We start from the raw sequence: 24,446 nt of genomic DNA on the forward strand, positions 1-24,446 counted from the left end.
TAAAAATAACAAAAAAAAAATTAAGGGCTTTATAAATAACAAAATTGATTTTTTCTCGAGCAGTTTTCGAACCCGACCTATTTACCAAAGGAAAAACACATTTTAGTTACTACTACACTCAAGCAATTAATAGCAATTTTTTTCTCCCGGAGAGCCTAAAATAAGGACTTGGATCACCTTATATTTGGCTTGATCCTGCTTTACCTATATGTATAATGAAAACTTACAAATATCTCAAAAAAATTAATAAGCAAGTTAATAAACCAACATCCGTTATTTCCATAAAATCATAATACTCCAGGTCCTTCTAAAAACTTAATTTACATTACTTTTAAGTATTATTTTAATCAAGTTATAAATAGGTTGATATAGTTTAATTTTTTAAGACATGTCCTTCTAAAAACTTCTAATGATTTTTTTTTTATCGATTTATGGTACTTTAAAATTCGTTAATGAGCATTTAAAATTGTTTACCAACCATTTTGCATGAATTATTTACCAACCATTTTGCATGTACTGCTATGACAGATTCTAGAGACTTAATTAAGTTTCATAATACGGCTGATCAAAATTTATAATTTGGGCATGCACGACGTTGTAAAGAATGAGATCGAGAGTTGAAATCTAGACAATTGTTCTTTTGATTGTTTTTGGTATAAAAAAAAAATCTAGACAATTTTTTCTTGACACAAAATCTAGACAAATTTTATTACCACTGTACTTAATGCCTAAGAAATTAAGTGCATTTTTTAAATATTTATTCTATTTCACAATGAACTCAACCTACAAATTTAAAATAGATCCAAACACTTACTACAAAATTATTTATTATATGCTTAAGACTAATAAATGTACAAAACTATTAAATAAATAGAAATGCTTAATATATGTGGTAATAAGATGCAATCCTCATTAGTTGCACAAGACTATTATAGCTGCATTTGTGTAAATAAATAAGGGGCAGAAAGGTGCATAATTGACAACACATGCACCTTCATGGCTTCAACCAATCCACAGTTGCGAACATGTAATCTAGGTCATGCACTACCAAAGGCATCATATATACTATAAGAAACTATAACGTATTTTCTGCAAATTAAACTAATACAGGAGTGATACACCATTATATTAATTCATTAAGGAGACATTTAATTCATATGATATCAAACTCCTTATTTGACGAGCAACAATAGTATAACAATTTTTATTAGCTTAATTTACCAAAAAGAAAGTGACTAGACGGGAAAAAAACTTTCAGTAAAAATCTGACTACAAGTCTTCAGCTCTTGCTAGAGATCTATCTTTTACTCTTCTTCAAATGAAAAATATTTATAGGCTAATTCAACATGTGATATGGGACTTGAATTCATTAAATAGGTCAATTCTATTCAGTAAGGACCATATTAAACTATTTATTCCACCAAAAAGAAATAACAGGATCATCCTGCATCCAACCGCTGCTTGAAAACTGCTTCCATCACAACTAAAGAACATTCAACATCTTGACTCAATTCAAGACTTGACCAAACCATTGTCATACTTATCATAAAATGTATACTTTATTCATAGTATAGATGGCAAATGCATCTGAAACACAAAATCACAGCCACCAAAGTACGTACAACCCGATTCGGGCATTGGAAAGAATGTGTCAACTGCAGTGACCACATGCAAATTATAAAATAACTGCAACTTATGCAGGCCCTTTTTTTGTGTGAAATGCAACTTAATTTCTCATAGAACCCTGCCATATTGCAATAGAATATGCAAAAAGTTAGAACAAATAGAAGCAACATACAATCTTATAAAATGTGAACATCAAAGACCAAAGGGGGTATGTGTTTAAGCAAAGGGAATAAGTGGATAAAATCCCCTGGCTAGGATGATATAATAAGCCTTTGATTCAATTCAAACTTTAGTTTTTATTAATTCTTACAATTAAGCATCCAAAGCATAAAAATCGGCAAATCTTCATAAAAGTGGAACAAGATAGACCACAAACTTGAAATTAACAAGTGAACAGATCAACGGATCCCAAAGATAATATCTTAAACGTTAAAGATTGCAGGCTAAATTGATATCTTACGCATAATTATTTCACTTCAGCAATAAAACCACATATCAGTATGTTCACAGTGTAGGCTAGACAGACAGAATAAGCCCGCAAGAATTATGGTAAAATTCATCTTATTTTGAGTTTTTTTTAATGAAAAGATAAAGTGGTTATATAGTAAAATAAGGTTTTAAATAATTTTTTTTTTGCAAGGCTTATGTGTGTGTGGTGTGTCCTAGTGTCCTATATTTGGGACGTTAGTCATGTTGGAGGAGTGTCTGTGTCAAAATCCATGCTTCATAGCTTAAATAATTCATTGCTATTCTAGGATATTCTTGGGAAAATTTAGCTCACATCATGTATTTAAAGTATTACTTGGATAAAAAAATGTGATGTAGAGTCACGGTGCATATTTTGCTAATGTTCTAAAGGAGAAAATTTGTTCTTTTACATCAGTGCTAAATACCTAACTTTCTTGATCATAATGACCTTAAGTTTCCTAGCAAGATCTTCAGATCGAATCTTCCACTCCAAGTTCTTTTGAGCACTGAATCGCCTAAACTCATGGTAGGGTTCATTGCTTCCAATTGAGTCATCAACTTGGAAACCTCAAAATGAAGCCGTTCAGCTGCGGCGGTGCTTACATCTCCTCAAAAGAGTCAATGTTGTGTGATGTGCAATGAAATCCTGAGTTAGTGCTGAGGCTTGTTGGGACATGAGGAGGCGTTGGAGGAGAGAAGGTTTCATCTTAGGGTTTGAAATTTCGGGATGAGAGAGTTTGAGGGAAAGCATGCCTATTGTGTACGCTGTTTCAGGAGAACAATTTGAAAGTGAGTGTCAACGTGAGAATGAAAAGAGTTTTAGAAAAATTACAACGATTTTTTAAACAACAATTGTTAAGGCGCGTAAAATAACATTGTTAACAAACATCAAATAACATCAATTTTATTAAAAAAATCGATATTAATAAAATTAATTTATATATCACCATATTTTTAACATTAATTTTAATAAAACCAATATTAAAATAATAATGTTAAAAATATATTTTCTTATGCGTGTTAAATTAAATGTGATTGGTAGTTGAGTGTAACTATATAACAATCACAACATAATTTGGCAATTAATTTTATAAAAAGGGTAAAATTATGCTCCATTGGCTTCAAGCTACGTGGATGCATTTATGATCACCTTGCATTTGCGCAAGTTGGTGCAACAAATTAATAACAAGCTTGGACTTTTTGTACCTGAATTTATTAGGACAAAAAAAGAAAACAAAATTCCTTAAATAACACTCTTTAAAAATTATTTGCCCATTCTGTCGAATTATTATTATTTCCACAACTACACTATTCATGCTGTAACAGAAGAAAATGTTGAGTTTGTTGAGAGGGGAAAAGTGGTTTAGTGACAATAGATTGGGCACATGAAATATGAGATTAGTTTGGTCAGGTGTCCATTCTTGTCAATTAATGTTCTTCTACAGCTTACATTGTTTTATTGTCAATTAAAGGGTTATACAGTTTAATTATTTTTAATATTACTTTTAAAAAAATCTTATTTTTTTTATCATCATAACATTGGTGCAGAAAATTTATAAGACTCAAATTCAAAATTTTATTTAAGAATATCAACTTCAATACTATTCAAATCAACAACTTATTAATAAAAAAATTTAATTTAAAACTTTAAGATAATATTAATCATTAATTTTCAATTATATATTATAATCTTCAAGAACCTATAATATTAATTACTATTTCTAATTAAAAAAATAAATAATAGTGAGGAAATATATAAAAAAATTGATGCCATACAAAAAAATTTAAAATAATATATTGATTATATTTATTAATCTATTTGCAAAAATCTTAAACATAGATTAAAAGAAATAGAGAGAGTCAAAATGAAATTTCTATTGAAAATATCATATTTATTTATTACCAGTGCATTTTTATCATATTTTTAATAAAAATATTTTTTTTTATCAATATCTTAAATATTTTTTTTGATAATTTAACAAAACCCATTACACTCATATGGTGATTCTACCATTAAAAAGGCTTTTTTCTATTATATGCTCATAGAGATATAGTGTAAAACCATTCATTAAATACATCCTATTAGCGTTTTAATTAAATTACTTAGAAAATAAGTTTTGAATTATTTATATAAAATATATATATATTTTAAATTTTGACCTATTATAGGTATTCACGAGAACCACTACCAAAAAAAGATATTCACGAGAATACAGTAAGAATTAACCCTTTAACAAATTAGTATGTGCGAGCTAGGGTTTGTATATATACAGGAATAATTCTTGCATAAAATTAAAAATCAATACCGCTTTTATTTATTAAGTTTATGACTAATGTGCTCTCAAAATTAATTAAGCTATTCAATTATAATATGTTATGGGTCTCCCTAACTATGTCTTTAGGATATAAGTTAAGAAACTAAAAAATATTTATTGTAAAAACTATAGGAAAATATAAAAAAAATTATAAATAACAAAATTTTGGATATCTTAATAAAAAAATTTCTCCTAACCAATAAATACTTTATTAATTATGGCCCTGATTAGCATTTTGCATATTCTTTTTCAATGTTGTGTTAGTCCGTGTTGATCATGACTTTTATTCATCAAATATATATATTGGGATTCTCCGTTTCAACAAATTCATTATTGCACCCGTGCGGAGGTTGAAAATACCAACTAGCTATTCACAACACAATTAATTAAATAACAGTAGTCTTACTAATCATTGTTATTAAAAAACTAGTTAAGGAATTAAAAAAAAAACATTTAGTGTTCAAATCATAGGAGAGAACAAAAATAATTATTAGCACAATCTTGTACCTCTCAATAAAAATATTTATATTTTAAGTTTCTTAATTAATATCCCAAATATACTAATTTATATTTGTCATTAAATAATAAATTATTTTAAGACAATTGTTAGCTTGTGTACTTAGGATATTGATTATGGAATTAGAAGGAAATATTTTTTATTAAGATGTGTAAAATTAAATTCCTCATAATTTTTTTAAATTCTTTTATAATTTTCACAATATATATTTTTTTTCTTTTAATTATTTAATCAATGCATTAAAAACACTTGCTACACCCTCAATATATATATATATATATATATACCCCTCTCTGGTCTTTCCTCTTCATCGTGACACACACGGGCAAGTTTCTGTTCTGCAAGTGTATGTGGAAACCTCCATTATTCCTTTGTATTAGAGGCTTTTCTTTTCCAAATCTTCTCAGCACTGCACTGCTTGCGTATCCATCTCTCGATTCCCCAATTTCATTTCATATCGAGTTCGTAATAATATAGCTAGCTAATTTGTTGAGCTTTTACATGCATGTTTAATTATCATAAATATTATGTCGTACGTACACACACACACACATATATATATATATATATATATATATATATATATATATATATATATATATATAGCTAGATCCAATTCTATAATTTCTACTTCCAGTACTCTATAATCTATATTTCCTCCTATCTGATCATCTGTTTGCTTTAACCTTATATCTTGTAATATTATTTTCTTAATTTGTTAGACCTGTGATTATATATTAAACTTGTGTTTGATGGAATGTTATAAGGTAATAGGGCAGAGGAATATGTGGAAGTTGAAGATAGCAGAAGGAGGAAAGGGGTTGATATCCGTGAACGATTTCATCGGGCGTCAACACTGGATATTTGATCCAAATGCAGGAACGCCGCAAGAACGCGCTGAGGTAGAAAGGCTACGCCATCAATTCACAAAAAACCGATTTTCCATCAAACAAAGCGCGGATCTCTTGATGAGAATGCAGGTACCTACCTACACCTCTCTCTCTCTCTCTATATATATAGGAACTAATTTACTCCAATATTGTTATTCAAAATATAATTCTTGTTTATAAATTTCATATGGATGTCACATGTTATATGTTATATGTTATGAGTATTTTTTTTTTCTTCTAAAGTGTTTAATTTATAAGTAATTAAACGTTACGACAAACCTACCTCTTCTTCACACATTATTTTTGGGATTAAAAAAATCGATTTTATCAATAATTAATATTCATTTAAAAACCTATTTGACTATTTTTTACGGGAACTAAAAACCTAATAAAATCATCTTTAATGTGATATTTTTTTTAATTAATTATATTTTTTTCATTCACATGACTCAAATCAAAAGATGTTACTTAAATGATCTGAGTATAATTCAACTTGTCTTTAGTATGATATAAATTTGATTAAAATACATAATTAATTAGTATAAAATATTTTATACACACCTTCAATAAAATTTGACTATTTTATTATGTCATTTATAGATATCTTTAAATTGTTAGTGTATGTATTTTTTTTATTCTTAATTTTTATATTTAATTTTCATTGCATATTTAGATGAGCTAGACAAAAAATGATTTGAAATGAAATTAATTTTGAGATGATATTAGTAATATTTGGATATGTATATTTTAAAAGTAAGTTGGTAACAAAATTTAATATAACCTTTTGATTCAATATAAAAGTTTTAACTCAAAAATAATTTAAAACCTAAATTAATTCTTTAATATGAAAGTGTGAAACCAAACATCTACTCTGATTTCGGAGTAGTGTATAATCTAAAACACGTGTGAGTTATAAAAAAGGTTGATGTAGATCCCTTTGATTTGAAAGTGAAAGCAATTAAATTACATTAATTTCAGTAGGGCATGGCGTTTGGGCTTAATACGTGGAGTATAAAAAGAGGTGAATGTGGATCCCTTTGCATTGAAGCTTCAAAGTGAAAACAAACATGCTGTGTCGAGTTCGATCCAATCTTAGAAAAGCATTTATTACTACCTACGCATTTTGCCGTTTCTTTTAAATTGGCTTTTAACGTTAGTTATCGAAGGAAGAAGCTACCATAACTCCAAAAAGCTTTAAGACCCGTACTGTCATTTTCCTTTTTCCTTCCCAACTGCCAACTAACACGAAGGAGAGCAATAACTACCATACTTAACATTTTTTTCCCGTACAACAAATACAATTAATGATGAATAATGCATTGAACATTCTAATTACATATAATTTATAAGATGTGGATTTTTCAAAATAAGATACATTTTAAAGATAAAATGTAAAATCATGATTATTTATTAAAACATCAACAATTGATATTTTAACCGTGCATATAATGTGTAGTTTTTGAAAAACAAAATGTATTATCACTTCAATATATGTTGACAATTAAAATATATTTCTTCACTTTTGAAACAATTTGAAAGCGTTTAAATCTGCTCATATATTATAGATTTAAATCTTCATCTTGAATGAGTATTTTTTTTATAAGTTATTTTTAAACTACAACGTTATTAATATTGAACTTTAAACTCTAAAGTGCATTTCTCTCAAAACTAATTAAATCCCATATAATAAAATATTCTTACAATAATATCTTTAACGGTTAATTAAGACTTTTTTTTATAGTTTTTTTTCCCCTTTACCATTTCCAATTATGGTGGTGTTTAAATAGCTCACAAAGGAGAACCAGTGTGGTCCCATTCCACCAGCAGTGAAAGTGAGAGACACAGAAAATATAACGATGGAAGACTTGATTACTACAATTAGAAGGGGCATCAGTTTCTATTCATCAATTCAAGCCCATGATGGGCACTGGCCTGCAGAATCAGCTGGCCCTTTGTTTTTCCTTCAACCTTTGGTGAGCTTCAAATTCAACATAATTTTGTTTTTCCCTTTCCTTTTTTAATTGATTGGAGCCTGGTTTTAACATTGATATTTGGAATTATAATGTATATAGGTAATGGCATTATACATTACAGGATCCCTTGATGTTGTTTTAGGACCTGAACACAAGAAGGAAATTGTTCGATATTTGTACAATCATCAGGTATAAATCATGTTTGAATTTTTTTTTTATAGAGTAAATAAGATTCCATGTTATCTCTCTTACTTTTTTAATAAACGGGCAAAGATCCAAACACGTGCAAATTATGGGATTTGGATTGCCTGCAGTCGGCGATACCATACATTCACGCAATCAGCAATTTGTATTGTGTACTATTGACAAAGATCGGATGGCTCACATTTTATCTAGATGAATCATATTTAAAACATGTATTTAAAATTTACAGCAGCTTTTTTTTTACAAGAACAAAAACAAAAAAAACCGTTATATATTTTAATAACTAAAATATATTTAAGTTTATATATTATATTGATTGTTTTTGTCAAATTTTATTAAAAATATATATTACATCGAATTTTTTATTTATATGAATGAAGTATCAAATATTTTTTATAAAAATAAATTTGATAAATGATTAAAGTATATTTTTATTTTACATAAATTAATTCAATTAAAAGTTATCAAATGAATAAATTACACATAAGATCAATCGTGAACCTAGATCAACCGTGGACCTAGGTTAAAGGATAGTTGATAAATATACATAAGCTCAATCATGGAGCCTATGATATGACATTTTAAAGTTTGACTATTCGTCTTTCTAATAAAAAAAAGATAAGTTTAAAGTTTTTAAAAAGTTTATTTAGTTAAATAGGTTAAACTTGGACTTATAAAAAAGCCTATTAAGTCTCATAGGCATAGGTTAACTTGTTTATTTATTTAAATATAATAAATATATATATATATATGTGTTATTTTTATATTTAATATCTTAATAAATTAATAATTTTATACCATAAATTAAATAAATATTTGAGAGAAAGACCTTTAAGTAGGTTAATAAGTTATATTAAACTTTTAAAGATATCAAATCAAGTTTAGAGAAAAGTCTTTGATAAACTAATAAAATAGGTCATATCTTAATTTTTTATATGAGACCAAATGTATTTATACAAAGTCTGATATGACCTTACCTATTCTCACCCTTAATGGACACACATACATAAAAAAAGCACATATATACTTTTCTTTACTACCTATTCATTTTTAAATTAAACTTAATCTTATATCACAATTTAAATTATTTATCAAAAACTAAAATATAATTTATATATTTAAAAATATTTATTCGCTATAATTTATAATTATATAAAAATGTTTATCTTGTGCAAATAAAATACTAGTTAAAACTAAAAAAATATTTTAATTTATAAATTTTTATAATTAGATAAAATTAATTACTTGTGATGTGGTAGTACATAAGAAATATTGTTTACAATATTGATCAAGGAAGAAAATGATATAATGGTTCATTCTTTTGTTATTGTCTTTAAGATCATGGGTTGAAGTCCCTATGATATTTTGAACCAAAATTACAAATTCTGTATTATAAGAAGGACCAAAAGTACATGTTAGCTTAAATTATATTTATAGTTCTTATTTTTCGAAATGGCAAGAGTTCTCACTTAGTACGTTTTCGATATATGGAATTGGTGGATCAAAACCCTAGTAATATGCAAAGTTTTCTTGTTGTTGTTGTGAATCAAACCTTTTCTACGCACACTACAATTGCAAAAATGATTTTGGGATAACGAAAAGGTGATGTACCTACGAGAACTCTAATGTTTAAGTAAGCAATTACTTAATTAAGGAATTATAAGGTTTACCATAATAGATTGGATGATCACATTTATGCAACCATTTACCATGATGGAATAAGGAAAGTAGTGTCCTTATATATCGATAAGAAAATTTATACTATTCGATGAGACAAGGATTTTGAAAAGGTAAGAAGGTTTATCTTTAAATAATTAATTGATAGCTATAAAGTGATTATCCTTAATCAATAATGAGAGTAAAGTTAAACATGTTTCCACGAGACATCACTTCTGTTGACCAATTATTAATTGGCATTTTCTCTTGAGATAGAATGAAGATGGTGGTTGGGGATTCCATATAGAGGGTCATAGTTCGATGTTTGGATCAGCATTGAGCTACATTGCCTTAAGGATACTCGGAGAAGGGTCTCAAGATGGTGAGGAACGAGCAATGGACAGAGCTAGAAAATGGATCCTTGATCATGGTGGTTTAGTGGCTATTCCATCATGGGGAAAGTTCTGGGTCACGGTAAATTTATTATTTGCATGTCGCTTTGACTTTTATAGGAACATCAAAGTAAGCACTCACATGTAATATATATGATTTTTCTATAGGTACTTGGTGTTTATGAATGGTCAGGCTGTAATCCACTTCCACCAGAGTTTTGGTTGCTACCCAAATGTAGTCCTATTCATCCAGGTAAGCCTCAGAGACATACTTTTGGAGTTCCTTTCTTCTTACAAATTTGACTAATTTAATTCTTTTTTTTATTCAGCTACTTATCCTTATTTTGATCTTATATATAAATAAAAATAATTAATTTTATACTAATTAAAAAAGTTAATTGACATCGTTTAATTTTTTAATCTCAAATAAAAAATAAGATTATTTTTAAAATATCATTTACTGAAACTTACTATCATAAATAAAAAAGGTAATTAAAAATAAAAATAAAATTAAATAAAGAATATTTTAGGAATAATAACATTAAATACAATAAAATTAATTAAATTTATTTATATTTAAATCAAATATAGAAGACTATTTTTTTTTGGTTATATAAGTTCAGTTGAGGAAGTACTGTATTTCATATGGTGTACAATGGAGGTGTGAAGAAAAGTGACATGAGACAAATATTTATCTTCCTTTTCCAACCATTTCCTATTCTCTTTTGCAATGGACATTTGTCAACTATGCAGGGAAAATGTTGTGCTACTGTCGCTTGGTTTATATGCCTATGTCGTATTTATATGGGAAGAAGTTTGTGGGCCCCATCACTAGCTTAATCAGATCCTTGAGAGAAGAAGTATACAACGAGCCTTATGATCAAATCAACTGGAATAAGGCCCGGAACATTGTTGCTAAGGTCCACAAAATCTTTATATTTCATCTTTAATTAATGTATATTTCTTTTTTTTTTTTTTGTTACGTGGCCAATGTCCCATAAAAGTTTCAGTATAAAATTTACCACTAACGAACAATCCTTTGAGATGGAATATAATAAGAGGAATTGACAGTATGTTGATTGATTATCTTTGATCAAGTACATAATTTAAGATTATATTTGGTCCAATTTATTTATAACTTTTTTTTTCTCCTTAAATGGAGAAACTGAGCCAACAATTTTCAGAATAAGTTCTTAAAAAAATAAGCTAGTTATTTTTTAGTAGAAAAATAAAATATAAGTAGCTTTTGCAAAAGCTGTTTTGAGGTACTTATTTCTAGCTTGTGCGGACCTTCAAGGACCTCCCTTCGACTTATGCTATTAACATTTTGTTTTTTTTTATTTTATTTTTAACCAAAACAAAACGTCACATCTTCCTTCTTTGTGATTTTTTTTAAAGAACTTTATTTGTGAATCAAAACACTTAAATATGGTAGCCAGCTATAGTTAATAGTTATGTTCTTTTTCGTTTTCTAATTTATTTATTTTTTGCTTACTACTCTTAATTTCTGTTGTAAGTTTTTATTTATTAATTTCTCAAATATCTCATTTTGTAATCAATAAACTTCAATGAATATTAAATAATTTATTTGGATCAAGCATACGGTTGAGTATTTAAGTAACTTTTGCCTCAACTAAAATATATAATTTCTAAAAACAATTAGTAAATGAATGTATTAATCAAGAATAGTTCAAATAAAATTAAACATCCTATTTTGTTCACTAAATAGTTTTTAGTTAAGGAGCTTTTAAGTTAAAAGAAATAAAAATTACCAAACAACTTCTACTTTTATTTTTAAGCTCTTACTTTGAGATTTAATTTTAAAGTAGCTTTTAAGCTTGAAAAAGCTATGCCATTTGAGCTCTTATTTTGAGCTTTAATTTAAATTATACAATAAGTGATAGGGTCATAGGGATCACAAATTGATTTTCTAACTAGATAAAACTACATGTACTCAAATATGATAAAATAATTATATTACAAGTTCAAGTTCCTGATATAAACTTCACAAGTTGATTTTCTAACTAGTTAAAAGTTTATGTACTCAAAAATAGTGTGAGTTTCACTTATAAGCTAAACTTAAGTTATGCATCTTAATTTTTGGAAAAGTTAAGTGAAAAGAGTTTTTATAAAAGTTAAGTGCACAAGTAGATTTTAATTTAAAAAAGAAGTTCAATTTATTTTACTTTCTTATTCCTTTTCTTATAAATATTTATAAAAGAAATTATTCAAATAGAACTAGTAATTAAATTATTTACATTATAAATAATTTTTATTCTTGACTAGCTGCACTCCTGATCACTAGCAACCAAACCTCGATCTTATCCTAACTTTGGGCATACTTAATTAGGACAAATTTTGGCTTAAATTTGGTCTAATTCTTAATAAATTAGTAAATTTTATTTTGAGTTTTTAATAATTTTTTTTTTGTGTTGAGTGTTTAATGAAACAGAATTTTTATTTTTAATCTTTGTTATTTTATTTTAGTCCTTCTAATATATTTATTTTTTTACTTTAGTTCTTATAATACTTTGTTCATTTGTATTAATTCTTTTGAAAAATATTTGATAAAGACTAATAACAAATAATCTACATATTTTAAGAACTAAAATGAAAATATATGAGAAGTAAATAACATAAAAAGTCAAATTCATATTTTTAATGTATCAATAAAAATTTATGGATATCCCAATGCTATTTTACACTTTAAGAGAGAAAGAAAGAAATGTAGGTAAGATAAGTGATATATAATTTGATAAAAAGAGAGATAGAAAGAAATAAAGAATATTAAATAGATATGAATGATATATATGACTGTGTATGTATATATGTGAAACCCAAAATGGAGTGCAATTTCAGGAGGATCTCTACTATCCCCATCCTATGATCCAAGATATGCTATGGGGATTTCTTCATCACGTGGGAGAACGTGTTATGAATTGCTGGCCCTTTTCTATGCTTAGACAGAAGGCATTAGAAATCGCAATAAATCATGTACGTTACGAGGACGAGAATAGTAGATACCTTTGCATTGGAAGTGTAGAGAAGGTAAAGAACAACCATTGCCATTAAATAATTAATAGAAGGTTGATCCATAAGCACAATTTGTCCTTACAAATTGGAAATTATATAGGTGTTATGTTTGATTGCGCGTTGGGTTGAAGACCCCAACTCAGAGGCATACAAACTTCATTTAGCCCGAATCCCTGATTACTTTTGGCTGGCTGAAGATGGCTTGAAGATTCAGGTAGCATTACCCTTTTTAATAATTAATTCAATCAACGAATATTTAAGTATGTTAAAATATTCTTGACATTAGACTCGTAAAAAAATATTTATAGGTAAATATTATTTACTTACTTCTTTTGAATGAACTCAACCTTGAAGTCAGTATTCACTATAAATTTGACGCCCTTGGTAATTGTTATCTAGTTTTCCTAGTGTAAAGTGTTTAATTTTGTTTTTTGAGCTTATAAAATGCTGAATTCATTAAGGAAAAAAATCTACTCCACAAAGGACGTCAATTATTTTGAAATGGAGGGAATAGTTATGTAATAAGAAAAGTAGTTTTTTATTTAAATTTAGCTATTGTAATTATCATTAGGAAACTATTATAATCTGTTAATAAAATATTTATCTTAACAAGGATTAAAATGGAATATTTGTTTGACTCAACTATTTCACTATGAGTATTTTAGAGAAAGAAAAATAAAAGTTAGACAATTAATAATAATGGACAAGTTATAATTTTAATAATTATTAATTTTTTTTAAAAATATAAATAGAGTGTGTTTCTTTGGAGTTAGCAAGCCTCAAATGTCCATTCAACGGAAAAATGACAAATTGTTATTTCTCATTTTGCGTATTGAAAAATGGAAATTTCCGTATTGAAAACGGGTTCCTAAACATACTTAGTGTAGTTAGTAACTTGGACGCACTAAACAAAAGCATTAACGCATCATTAAGACTTTGTAACACTGAAAAACAAGTACTTCTATGTATTATTATAGTTGCTTTATTCTTATCACATCATTCGGTTCAACAAGTAATTGTAGATTATTGAAGGGGTTGAACTTGAACTAAAGTTCTATTGATTCATTATCAAGTTTGATTTAAAAAACATTTGTAGGGGTTTATTCATGAATCTCTATAATCATTGAAGAATGTTACTAAATGGCACTACTTGTTAATTAAATTGAATGCAGAGTTTTGGGTGCCAGATGTGGGATGCAGCATTTGCTATTCAAGCAATACTTGCTTGTAATGTGAGTGAAGAATACGGGCCTACACTTCGGAAAGCACACTCCTTCGTGAAGGCTTCGCAGGTAACTGACTAACTATTTGTCATATAATATTCCGACTTATTGACCAAAATGGATTAAAAAAGAAAACTATTTCCTGATTTAGCCTAATTTGAAATAATTTATCTAACATATTCTGTTTTTGTCACACAGAAAATCTTATCTTAAAAGATATTTTATACTCATTTTTTAAAGTGGCTTTACTATAAGATAAAATAAGCATAAAATGATATTCAGAGTGACTCCTCCTGTCTCCTATGTCTCGAAAACAATCCATGTTAGGGGAATTGTTTTAAAACTGCACCAAATCAATAAATAATTTTCTTTTTTAACCTATGTTGGTCAGTAAGTCTAATATTCCTTCTTGACTTGGCATAATGGCGGCTGAAAGAGACCTTAACTTAATGACATGTTTAAGGTCCGTGAAAACCCATCTGGTGATTTCAAAGCAATGTACAGACACATATCCAAAGGATCGTGGACATTCTCAATGCATGATCACGGTTGGCAAGTCTCCGACTGCACGGCAGAAGGACTCAAGGTTCACCTTAATGATTCCATGATAAGATTGACAAACAAAGAATGAATGTGATGTTTTGTTTTTATTTGCAAGAATTGAACTCTAGTATTATTGGAGGTTTATAATAACTAACGCATCCTGTTCAACCAACTAAATCAGATTGACCATGCCGAATGAATGTGAAGTTTGGTAATATATATTGGGAGGACTAAAATTATAGATGTTGTGGGAAATTTTTTTAATATCATGATGGTTTTGAACAAGGACTAAAGTTTGACATTCATGCACAGGCTGCACTCCTATTGTCAGAAATGGCTACTGATCTAGTTGGGGAAGAAATGGAAGCAGAGCGATTATATGACGCTGTTAATGTCATCCTTTCTTTACAAGTACGGTTTTCTAATTAGCTCCTTTGTGTTAAAATTTATGGACGTAACTTTTAATAGGTAATTAGATGCAACTCACACATATCCCGTTTAACTACAGAGCAGTAATGGTGGTTTCCCTGCTTGGGAGCCTCAAAGAGCATACCGTTGGTTAGAGGTAAGAAAAATATAAGGACACTCTAATTAACTAACAAAAGATTAAGGATTTTGCCATAACTAAGTGAGAACTTTTCATGTGTATTGCCTACCAAAAAAACTTTTCATGTGTTGCAGAAATTCAATCCAACTGAATTCTTTGAAGACACCCTCATTGAGATGGAGTAAGATTACAGTGGCACAATTGACAGACATGTTGCACCTGATCACTACATTGACCAACTTTGGCACTGACTATGTTCATTGTTACATGATGTCAAATAGGTATGTGGAATGCACTGGATCAGCAATGCAAGGTCTGGCTCTCTTCAGAAAGCTATACCCAAAGCACAGAAGAAAGGAAATAGATCACTGTATTTCCAATGCAATCCATTACATTGAAAACACACAAAATCCTGATGGCTCTTGGTATTGCATCTTGTGTATTTTTGTCTTTTCTACTTTGCTAATAATATGTTATGCACCATGCTCTAATCTACATCTACTGTACAGTTCTAGGTTCTAGTTTTACCATTCGAATTGTTGCGTATTAGGTGTTATATAGATATTGGTTGGGACGATGAAAAGGTGGTAACCCAGGGGATTACTTACAACTGCTACAATTATGCTGTCTATAAAAAAAAATTGTTACATGAACACCCACTATGTTATTTGACACTTGAAGAGAGGGAGAAAAAAAGAGAAAAATATAGGTATGATAATTTATGATATAATAGGAAGAAAAAGATAAAAAGAAATAAGAGATATTTAAGGGATATTTAAAATAATAAAGTGTTTGTGTATCATACTTCTATTTAACTTTGTAGCAATAATTGGTTCAGAAAAAGATGAAATTCATTGGTAACTTACTATAGATAAGGACTTGAACAGGTACGGTTGTTGGGGTATTTGCTATACCTATGGTACCTGGTTTGCTGTAGTGGGACTAACAGCCTGTGGAAAGAACTACCATAATAGTCCTTCCCTACGCAAAGCTTGCAAATTTTTGTTATCAAAGCAGCTTCCAAATGGTGGATGGGGAGAGAGTTACTTGTCGAGCCAAAACAAGGTACATTTCATTCTTTTAGCTTTGAATATATATCCCCAAACTATGAAGATAAAATAAATGAAATAAAGATTATACATGAGAATTATGCTCACGTGTTTTACCCTGTCAAATAGGTTTATACAAACTTAGAAGGCAACCGTGCAAACTTAGTTCAAACTTCATGGGCTTTGTTGTCCCTTATTGATGCAGGACAGGTTAGTAATAAAGCTCTATGTTTTGAATTTTTAGCATATCATAAATTTAAACCTCCTCACTCCTTAGGCCCTATGGAAAAACCCTGCAAAGTGCAATGGTCCTCTAGTTAGTAAAGTGCATTGTACCCCTTGTCAAAGATGGGACTATTACTTGAACAACTTAAAAAATATTTTATATAATTGGTCTTGAAATCTTCTATTTACCTGATTACAGCTTAGTTTTTGTGTAATTATGTTCCATTCATGGACAAACAAAAACAAGGATGAAGAAAAATATTGAAATATATGCTAAACAGAGAGAAATGCATGATATGAAAGGAAGTATAGGATATTCCAAAAAAAAAGTATAATATAGTTCTGAATTGGAATGAAAGAACCATGCTTCTTAGCAAATTTATAGAGTATGTTGTTGTGCTAATTGTGAATGTTTTGTTTGAAAAAAAAAGGCTGAGATAGATCCGACACCCATACACCGTGGAATAAAGTTACTAATCAATTCACAAATGGAAGATGGAGATTTCCCACAACAGGTAATTGATAGATTTAATAATCATATGCTTGCATGTTTCTCTTCTCTGATCAACATTTTTTTTATTGGGTGATAGGAAATCACAGGAGTATTTATGAGGAACTGTACCCTTAACTACTCATCGTATCGAAACATCTTTCCGATATGGGCCCTGGGAGAGTATCGTTGCCGAGTCTTGTGTGGTTAAGGTCTCCAAATTCCTCAAACTTGTCTGCAAGTGTTTGGTTTGGTTGTACACATCAAGTCGTTAGATGTGAAATTTAATTTCTATTTCAATGAATTTTATGTATGAATGCAACATATAAAATAAATCGGTGTGATTGTGATCACTCAATTAGTCTTTCCTCGAGAACAATGTCTTTAACTGCAAGCATACTGTTGCTATATAAATATACTCAATTTCAAGTTAATTTCCTTTTCAGTAAATAAATGGCATGATTTCTTCAGCATTTTAGACTCTTGGACTTTGATTAATTCCCTAAATTCAAAATCCCTGTGGTAGGGAAGGGAATTCGATATGAGTAACACTTTTGTAGAAGGGAAAATGGTAACAACAATGAAATGACACGTCATTAAAAACATTAAACAAAGTAAAAATAGTTTTTGTTGTATTTTGTATTTATTTATTAGAATAATAACAAGAGAGGGAAAAAATCAACTAAAACTATCTCTTAACAAAAGGGTGCTTTCATTCTGTTCTCTCAACATAATAGAAATATCATCATAAAAAAGTTATATGTAAATATTCCTCAACACATATCGGATGTTCCTCTTTTGCTCGTAAAAAATCCATTGTTCCTCCATCTCCATATTCACCATAATGCTGAAGCCAAAAAAAAAAGAAAAAAAGAGCCATGACTTTAGAATCGATTTGACTCTTATCCAATCAAGCAGATTGTTGGAAAGGAAGTTGGGCTTGGAAACAAGTTGCAGCTGAATCCAGATTTTTGTTTTGCACAAGACATACACTCATATATCTATAAAATTGATGATTAATCTTCTGACATGTATCTCTTCTAATAAATATTTTTTCATAAGCATGAGCTCATCTCTTCTAATAAATATTTTTTTTATATGCATGAGTTCGGGAGCACAAGGGTGGATGCATTAATTTGATCGGTAACTTGACAAATATATTTTTAAACACGCGTACAAATAAAATTTACTCAATCACACTCTTGAAAAATACCATTTCATATTTGGGGATATGAGAAAAAATTGTCTTGACATGGATGTTATTTGAGTTTTTACTTGATACGTGTATATATATATATATATATATATATATATATATATATATATATAATAAGAGGAGAAATAAAATTATTTCAAGAGTAATTGTAGAGAGTAAATACATATATATCATAACAATAAAGTGGTATTGAAGGCTTTCAATATTGAGATAGCAATGTTATTTACATAATACTATAATAAGAAATATTATCATAGTTAAGAATCCAAATAATACATATCTTAAATATCATTAAATTAATTAAATTTACATATACCATAATGTTCTAAATAAAAAGAATAATTACTCCATATGTTTTCTATTTTTGTTATTTCTAACTACGGTTAAGTTTAAAGAAAAAACAGTTAAGGTGCTTGCAAAATGCAAGCAAGTCTATATCTAGTTTTGTGATTATTCTTATGCCATTGGATAAGATGACATAACTAGGGAACAAACTGTAGGCTGGCAAGACGAGCACTAAATTACTTGCACGTTGGGGTGTTACTTTTACTTCTTTACGTGCACGTTGGGATGATATGATAGTATATTTTAATATTTAGTATTCTATCAATTTTTTTTTCTTTTTGTTTGGACAGGGATGGATGTTTGAACCACGATTCTAATGAACTTCCAGTCTTAAAATTACAGGCACTTTGTCTGATCTATCAAACAGATATATTAATTGAAAACAGGTTATGATATGACTATTTTATTTTTCACAGGTTCAATTAATATATATATAGAGAGAGATGGGAGATCAAGTTAGGTATGTTGTTTTTCAGTTTGGACTACATTGAACATTGTTTTTCCACTTCCCAAGATGGAAAAGGAGAAGAAAGTAAGAGGTTAATTGGATTCACGGTGAATTAGTTGAAACTTGAAATTATCAGAAAAATAAACACACATTTATTCTAAAAACATTTTGTTGATAACGTTAATTTTCTAATACTAACTATTTATATGTTAACTAAATTGTTGCACATACCAAGTCTTAGATAAACAAGACATTGGTAGATATGTTATTTTATACTCTTTCCGTTTCTGTGTCTACTTTATTTTTTTATAAGATTTTTTTAAGTTGTCTTTTACATTAATTATTTTTTATTTAAATACCTTTAATTGCTTTACAATAAATACTATATATTAAAAATATAAATATATTATTTTTCTTATAAGAATTAAATAAGAAGATTAACACACAATAATTAATTAAGTGAAAATAAAGAGATTGAGTAGTCTCAATAATTTTAATGATAATTTTGATAATATAATACAAATTGTTAACCTATTTAATGCCACAAACTATATTAACCAACTTTTTTAAAGGGTGTAAATTAATTAAAAGACTATTATATTTAGAGATAGAGAAAATAGTAAATATTTACTTATATTTTAAAAAAATGTATTATTACTCAACAAATTTTATAAAATTTTAAAATGATTGATAGTATAAAACTGTTTTATACTTTCCCAGCATAATCTTTCTTTTCATATCATTAAATAAATTCAATTTACGAAAACCAACATTGATCTGATATATAATGTTGCACTTTGGCCGGCTGTTGTATTTAAATTTAACTGAACCTCTGGAACTTTTCTCTCTAACTTTTTAGCAGTTGATAAATTCAAAGCTATTTAAACTGTTAACGCCTTGTTCTTCAAGTGTAACAATCCAAACCAAGAAGCTGTGGTCACGTCTCAATGGCTGCAGGTTCTGCTGGTCCTCAACTGAAACATGTTACATGTGCAATTGTGCTGCTACCATTCTTTGTTACAATGACCACTAGTGCTGATATATTCCTTGATTGGCACGTTTCCGCTGACTTCAATTTAAAGCCTGTGTCCACTGATCAACCGGTGGGGATTATAAATGCCTTTGATCTATTCATCTTTATATTTGTTTGAGTCATGCATTGTTGACTAATTTCATTGCTTATATGATTGGCAGGTAATTACAATCAATGGCATGTTCCCTGGACCCCTTATAAATGCAACAACAAATGATAATATTCATGTCAATGTTTTCAATGATTTGGATGATCCCTTGCTGTTTACATGGTATTTATTATTTAATACGTACTCCTCTCTTTCTTTCCCGCTTATAATAATATTAATGGCCTTGGACAAATACTCAATAGTTTTACTATTTGGTGAGGCATTAGAAAGCCACACCTAATGGTTTCTATACAAAAGGAGGAACAAGTCTGTTATTTTCTATTCCGCTTGATGTAACAACCCTTTGCTATGCCTTAATTTATAGCAGCTGCCAAGGGTGCTTTTTGCTATACATTATCTCACATCTCATTTGATATGAGATAGGTATTTTTTGATGTATATTGCAGATGTATTTCTTGTACTTATCTGCTTTCTCTATACTTATAATATACTTCCTTTGCCTTTGAAAAAAAATATTTTGATTGTTTTGTATTGATTCAGTTTTAGGAGTAGCGCTAAACTTAAAGAATTTTGGTTCTGGTGTAGGAATGGCATACAGCAAAGGCTAGACTCATGGCAAGATGGAGTGTCTGGCACAAACTGCCCTATCCAACCTGGCAAGAATTGGACTTATGATTTCCAAGCCAAAGACCAGATTGGCACATTCTTCTACTTTCCTTCCATCAATTTCCTTAAGGCTGGTGGAGGGTTTGGTCCAATTCGAGTCAACAATCGACCCTTGATTAGCGTTCCTTTTCCAAAACCTGAGGCAGAGTTTGATCTTCTAATTGGTGACTGGTACATCAGTAGCTACAAGGTAACTGGCCGCTTTCTTGTCATTTGACCATTGATACTCACTTTTGAACATTCATATTATTATGCTTTTATCAATTCCTTAGAATGCTACTTCTTTTACTTATCTTTAATTTATTAGTAGTTATATTTTTGGATTTGCTATACTGAAAAATGAAATATATTTGATATAATTTCAACTAGGACATTAGGTCCAGGTTGAATACGGCAGATGTTCCTTCTCCTGATTGGATGCTAATAAACGGAAAAGGACCATATATGAACAATCTTTCTCAATCATATGAGACCTTCAATGTTACACAAGGTAAAAAGTCAATAAGAGAAGTATTAGTGACTCACACTCTATAGACATGGTGTCAATTAATTTAATTCCTTTATGGTAATGTCTCACAGGCAAGACATATTTGCTTAGGATATCAAACGTAGGGACAGCCTGGAGCTTCAATTTCAGGATTCAAAATCATCAACTGGTTTTGGTTGAAACTGAAGGTTCTTATGTCAATCAAATAGAGCTGGAGTCTCTTGATGTTCATGTAGGCCAATCCTACTCAGTTCTTGTCACAGCAAACCAAAATGCTGTTGATTACTACATAGTAGCCTCTCCTAAACTGAGTAATGCCACAAATAATAACACTCTTGTTGGCGTTGCTGTGCTTCATTATGACAACTCTACCACACCGGCTAATGGGTCTCTTCCAAGTGGTCCAGATCCATTTGATCTGCAATTCTCCATCAACCAAGCAAAATCCATTAGGTAATTGCATTTCACAAAATGGTGCTCTGTATGCCAAAGAAGAGTTTTTCCAATTTTCTTTCTTTGCTTGCTCAATGTCAACATACTATAAAGTGAGCAATATTAATAATGCCTCTAAACAGTTTTGAGCAGTATGAAAATTAAATCTGACTTTGAGTTCACATTTAGAACATATGCAAAACATTCACATTGTGGGTTTATTTGAATTGAAGGTGGAACCTCACCACTGGAGCTGCAAGGCCTAATCCCCAGGGAATGTTCAATGTAACAAATGTGACAATAATTGAAACTTTCATTCTAAACGCATCAACAGCAACTATTGATGGATTATCTCGCTATTCTGTCAACAATGTGTCTTACTTGATCCCAGATACACCACTGAAACTAGCTGATTTCTTTTCCAATGGAACTGGTGTATATGAACTTGATGCTTTTTCTAAGAACACTTCAAATGCTAACGCCGTGCGTGGAGTTTTCGTAGCTAGTGCATTACATAAAGGGTGGACTGAGATAGTGCTAGAAAACAATTTAGACATCATTGATACTTGGCATTTGGATGGATATAGCTTCTTTGTTGTTGGGTAAGTGATTATGTAATCTTCTTAATTTGAGAAGTGTTACTATAAAGTCAGGTTCATGTAGAATGAAGACCATACCTGATGACATTAGATAATTTGGAAGGGCACGTCAAAATTATAATATAAAATTGTCTCTCTCTCTCTATATGTGTGTGTACATTGACATGTTATTATGAACTAGAGTTCATTGGTAGCTCCACATCAGCATATTTTGTTGTATATGAAATTTTCTAGTTGATAAATAACAAATGTTTCTGTTTAGAATGGGGGAAGGAGATTGGAATCCAGAATCCCGGTCAAGTTATAACCTTTATGATCCTGTTGCTCGCTCCACTGTGCAAGTGTACCCTGGAGGGTGGAGTTCAGTGTATGTGTACCCTGACAACCCTGGAATGTGGAACCTAAGATCACAGAACTTGCAAAGCTGGTATTTAGGTGAAGAGCTCTATGTGAGGGTTTATGATGCTGATCCCAACCCTGCCAAGGAGAAGCCACCTCCACAGAATCTCCTTCTATGTGGTTAGTCATGTTAAAACCTCCAAGTTTCTTCTACTTGGTTGTCCTCTTTTTCTCCTTTACAAACTTTCACTATTGAACGTTCTCAGGCAAGTATCAGCCACCAACCCCTCCTCCCTCAGTGTCCCCAGCACCAAATGCTCCATCATCCAACGCATATGCATATAATCCACATAGAACAAGGTATTAGTGCATTATGTGTTGTTACATCATTTATGTTAAATGCTTATAACTGATATGCTGACCTCAGGAGGTGTGTTGGATGATTAAGGAAGAAGGAAAGAGGGGAAAGGTTGCTGGTTTGATCCCCTTTGCTAACAAAACTAACATTCTAACAAATTCTAACAAATTAACATTTACCGATATAAAAAAAATAAAAAATATGCTGATCTCACCTAATGACATAAGGCTTGGTTATTGTTATTGTTATAGACTAATATGTGTTGTTTCTGTGTATTCTTTGTTATAATAGGTCTCTGATTGCTATGATCACCACTGCTATATGTTTGTTCTATATTGATCTCCATTAATTGAGACGGTCCACCCTTTGCTAAGGAGTTGGAGATATGCACAGACCAGCATAAGGATAAAATTTCTACAGTATTCTTTTTTTTCTTTTTAAGTTTGAACTGTCAAGAATGAAATGTATACATAATATTGGTTACTTATTACTACAGTCATGCTACTTGTTTCAATATATACATGTTAAGATTTGCAGTGTCATTCTTTGGCCACACTTGTTGGATGTTTCTTAATCTATAGAACGGTGGAAAATGATGCATGTTTTAGGTTCAACATGCAAGGCCATCTTGGTTGACATATTACTATGTACTTGCAAACATTTCTCTTTGATACATTCTACATTGTCCACTGTCACTAAACTGATCTAATAACTCACTACAACCTACAATCATAGGTAGAAATATGGTTTTAAGCTATTGCTAATGCAACTGTTGCCCCTTCCCCCCTCCTCTATACTCTTGTTCTCATTAATACAGCTGCAACTATATTTCATTCACACCTTAATGAAATCGAAATTGATCTTGCTATTACCGATTGCAACTATTTCAAGACTACACATGGCTGAAAATAAAACTGACAGCGAAATCCTAATATCAATTACCCGCAACTAGATCTGTTACCTAGACTGAAAATAAGTTAATTTGCCGCAAAATTAAAAAATAATGACAAGTTCAGGACCTAATTGAAACAAAAAAAAATGTTTAGAAACCTAATTAAAAATTCTGTAAAAGTTCATGGACCAACAGATTAATTGAACCTTAAAATTACAGGCACTTTGACTCTATCAAAGAGATATATTAATTGAAAACAGATATGATGCATGTGTGAGAGAGGAGAATGAACTGCACTTTGATGAAAAAGAGAAGAAAGCTTGAAAAATATCAAATTTATGAAATGCTCTAAAGTTATAATAATAATAATA

At 29.7% G+C, this 24,446-nt stretch overlaps 2 protein-coding genes across 4 annotated transcripts; both read left to right on the forward strand.

The window, feature by feature from the left end:
- The first annotated feature begins 5,215 nt into the window (after nt 1–5,215).
- LOC114402293 (lupeol synthase) lies at nt 5,216–17,585 on the forward strand. 3 transcript variants are annotated; one of them, XM_028364809.1, is made up of 19 exons: nt 5,216–5,272; nt 5,694–5,906; nt 7,604–7,789; nt 7,889–7,978; nt 9,926–10,123; nt 10,210–10,294; nt 10,795–10,961; nt 12,901–13,089; nt 13,175–13,288; nt 14,247–14,366; nt 14,761–14,883; nt 15,153–15,251; nt 15,349–15,405; nt 15,522–15,568; nt 15,669–15,812; nt 16,275–16,452; nt 16,566–16,646; nt 17,093–17,176; nt 17,252–17,585. In XM_028364809.1, exons 2-19 carry the CDS (start codon nt 5,712–5,714, stop codon nt 17,360–17,362), a joined length of 2,268 nt encoding a protein of 755 aa, XP_028220610.1. In that variant the 5' UTR covers nt 5,216–5,272; nt 5,694–5,711; the 3' UTR covers nt 17,363–17,585. The 3 variants fall into 3 exon arrangements, with proteins under 3 accessions (XP_028220610.1, XP_028220611.1, XP_028220612.1); XM_028364810.1 differs by having other exon boundaries at nt 5,226–5,272; nt 5,701–5,906; XM_028364811.1 differs by lacking the exon at nt 5,216–5,272 and adding an exon at nt 5,279–5,387.
- A 2,522-nt stretch (nt 17,586–20,107) lies between these two features.
- On the forward strand, nt 20,108–23,878 carry LOC114402165 (monocopper oxidase-like protein SKU5). The gene is made up of 9 exons (XM_028364673.1): nt 20,108–20,263; nt 20,355–20,464; nt 20,888–21,158; nt 21,338–21,458; nt 21,548–21,908; nt 22,121–22,489; nt 22,749–23,005; nt 23,092–23,185; nt 23,475–23,878. Exons 1-9 carry the CDS (start codon nt 20,108–20,110, stop codon nt 23,530–23,532), a joined length of 1,797 nt encoding a protein of 598 aa, XP_028220474.1. The 3' UTR covers nt 23,533–23,878.
- The last annotated feature ends 568 nt before the right edge of the window (nt 23,879–24,446 follow it).

This window comes from Glycine soja, chromosome 20, assembly GCF_004193775.1.
Source record: "Glycine soja cultivar W05 chromosome 20, ASM419377v2, whole genome shotgun sequence".
Lineage (NCBI taxonomy): Eukaryota > Viridiplantae > Streptophyta > Magnoliopsida > Fabales > Fabaceae > Glycine > Glycine soja.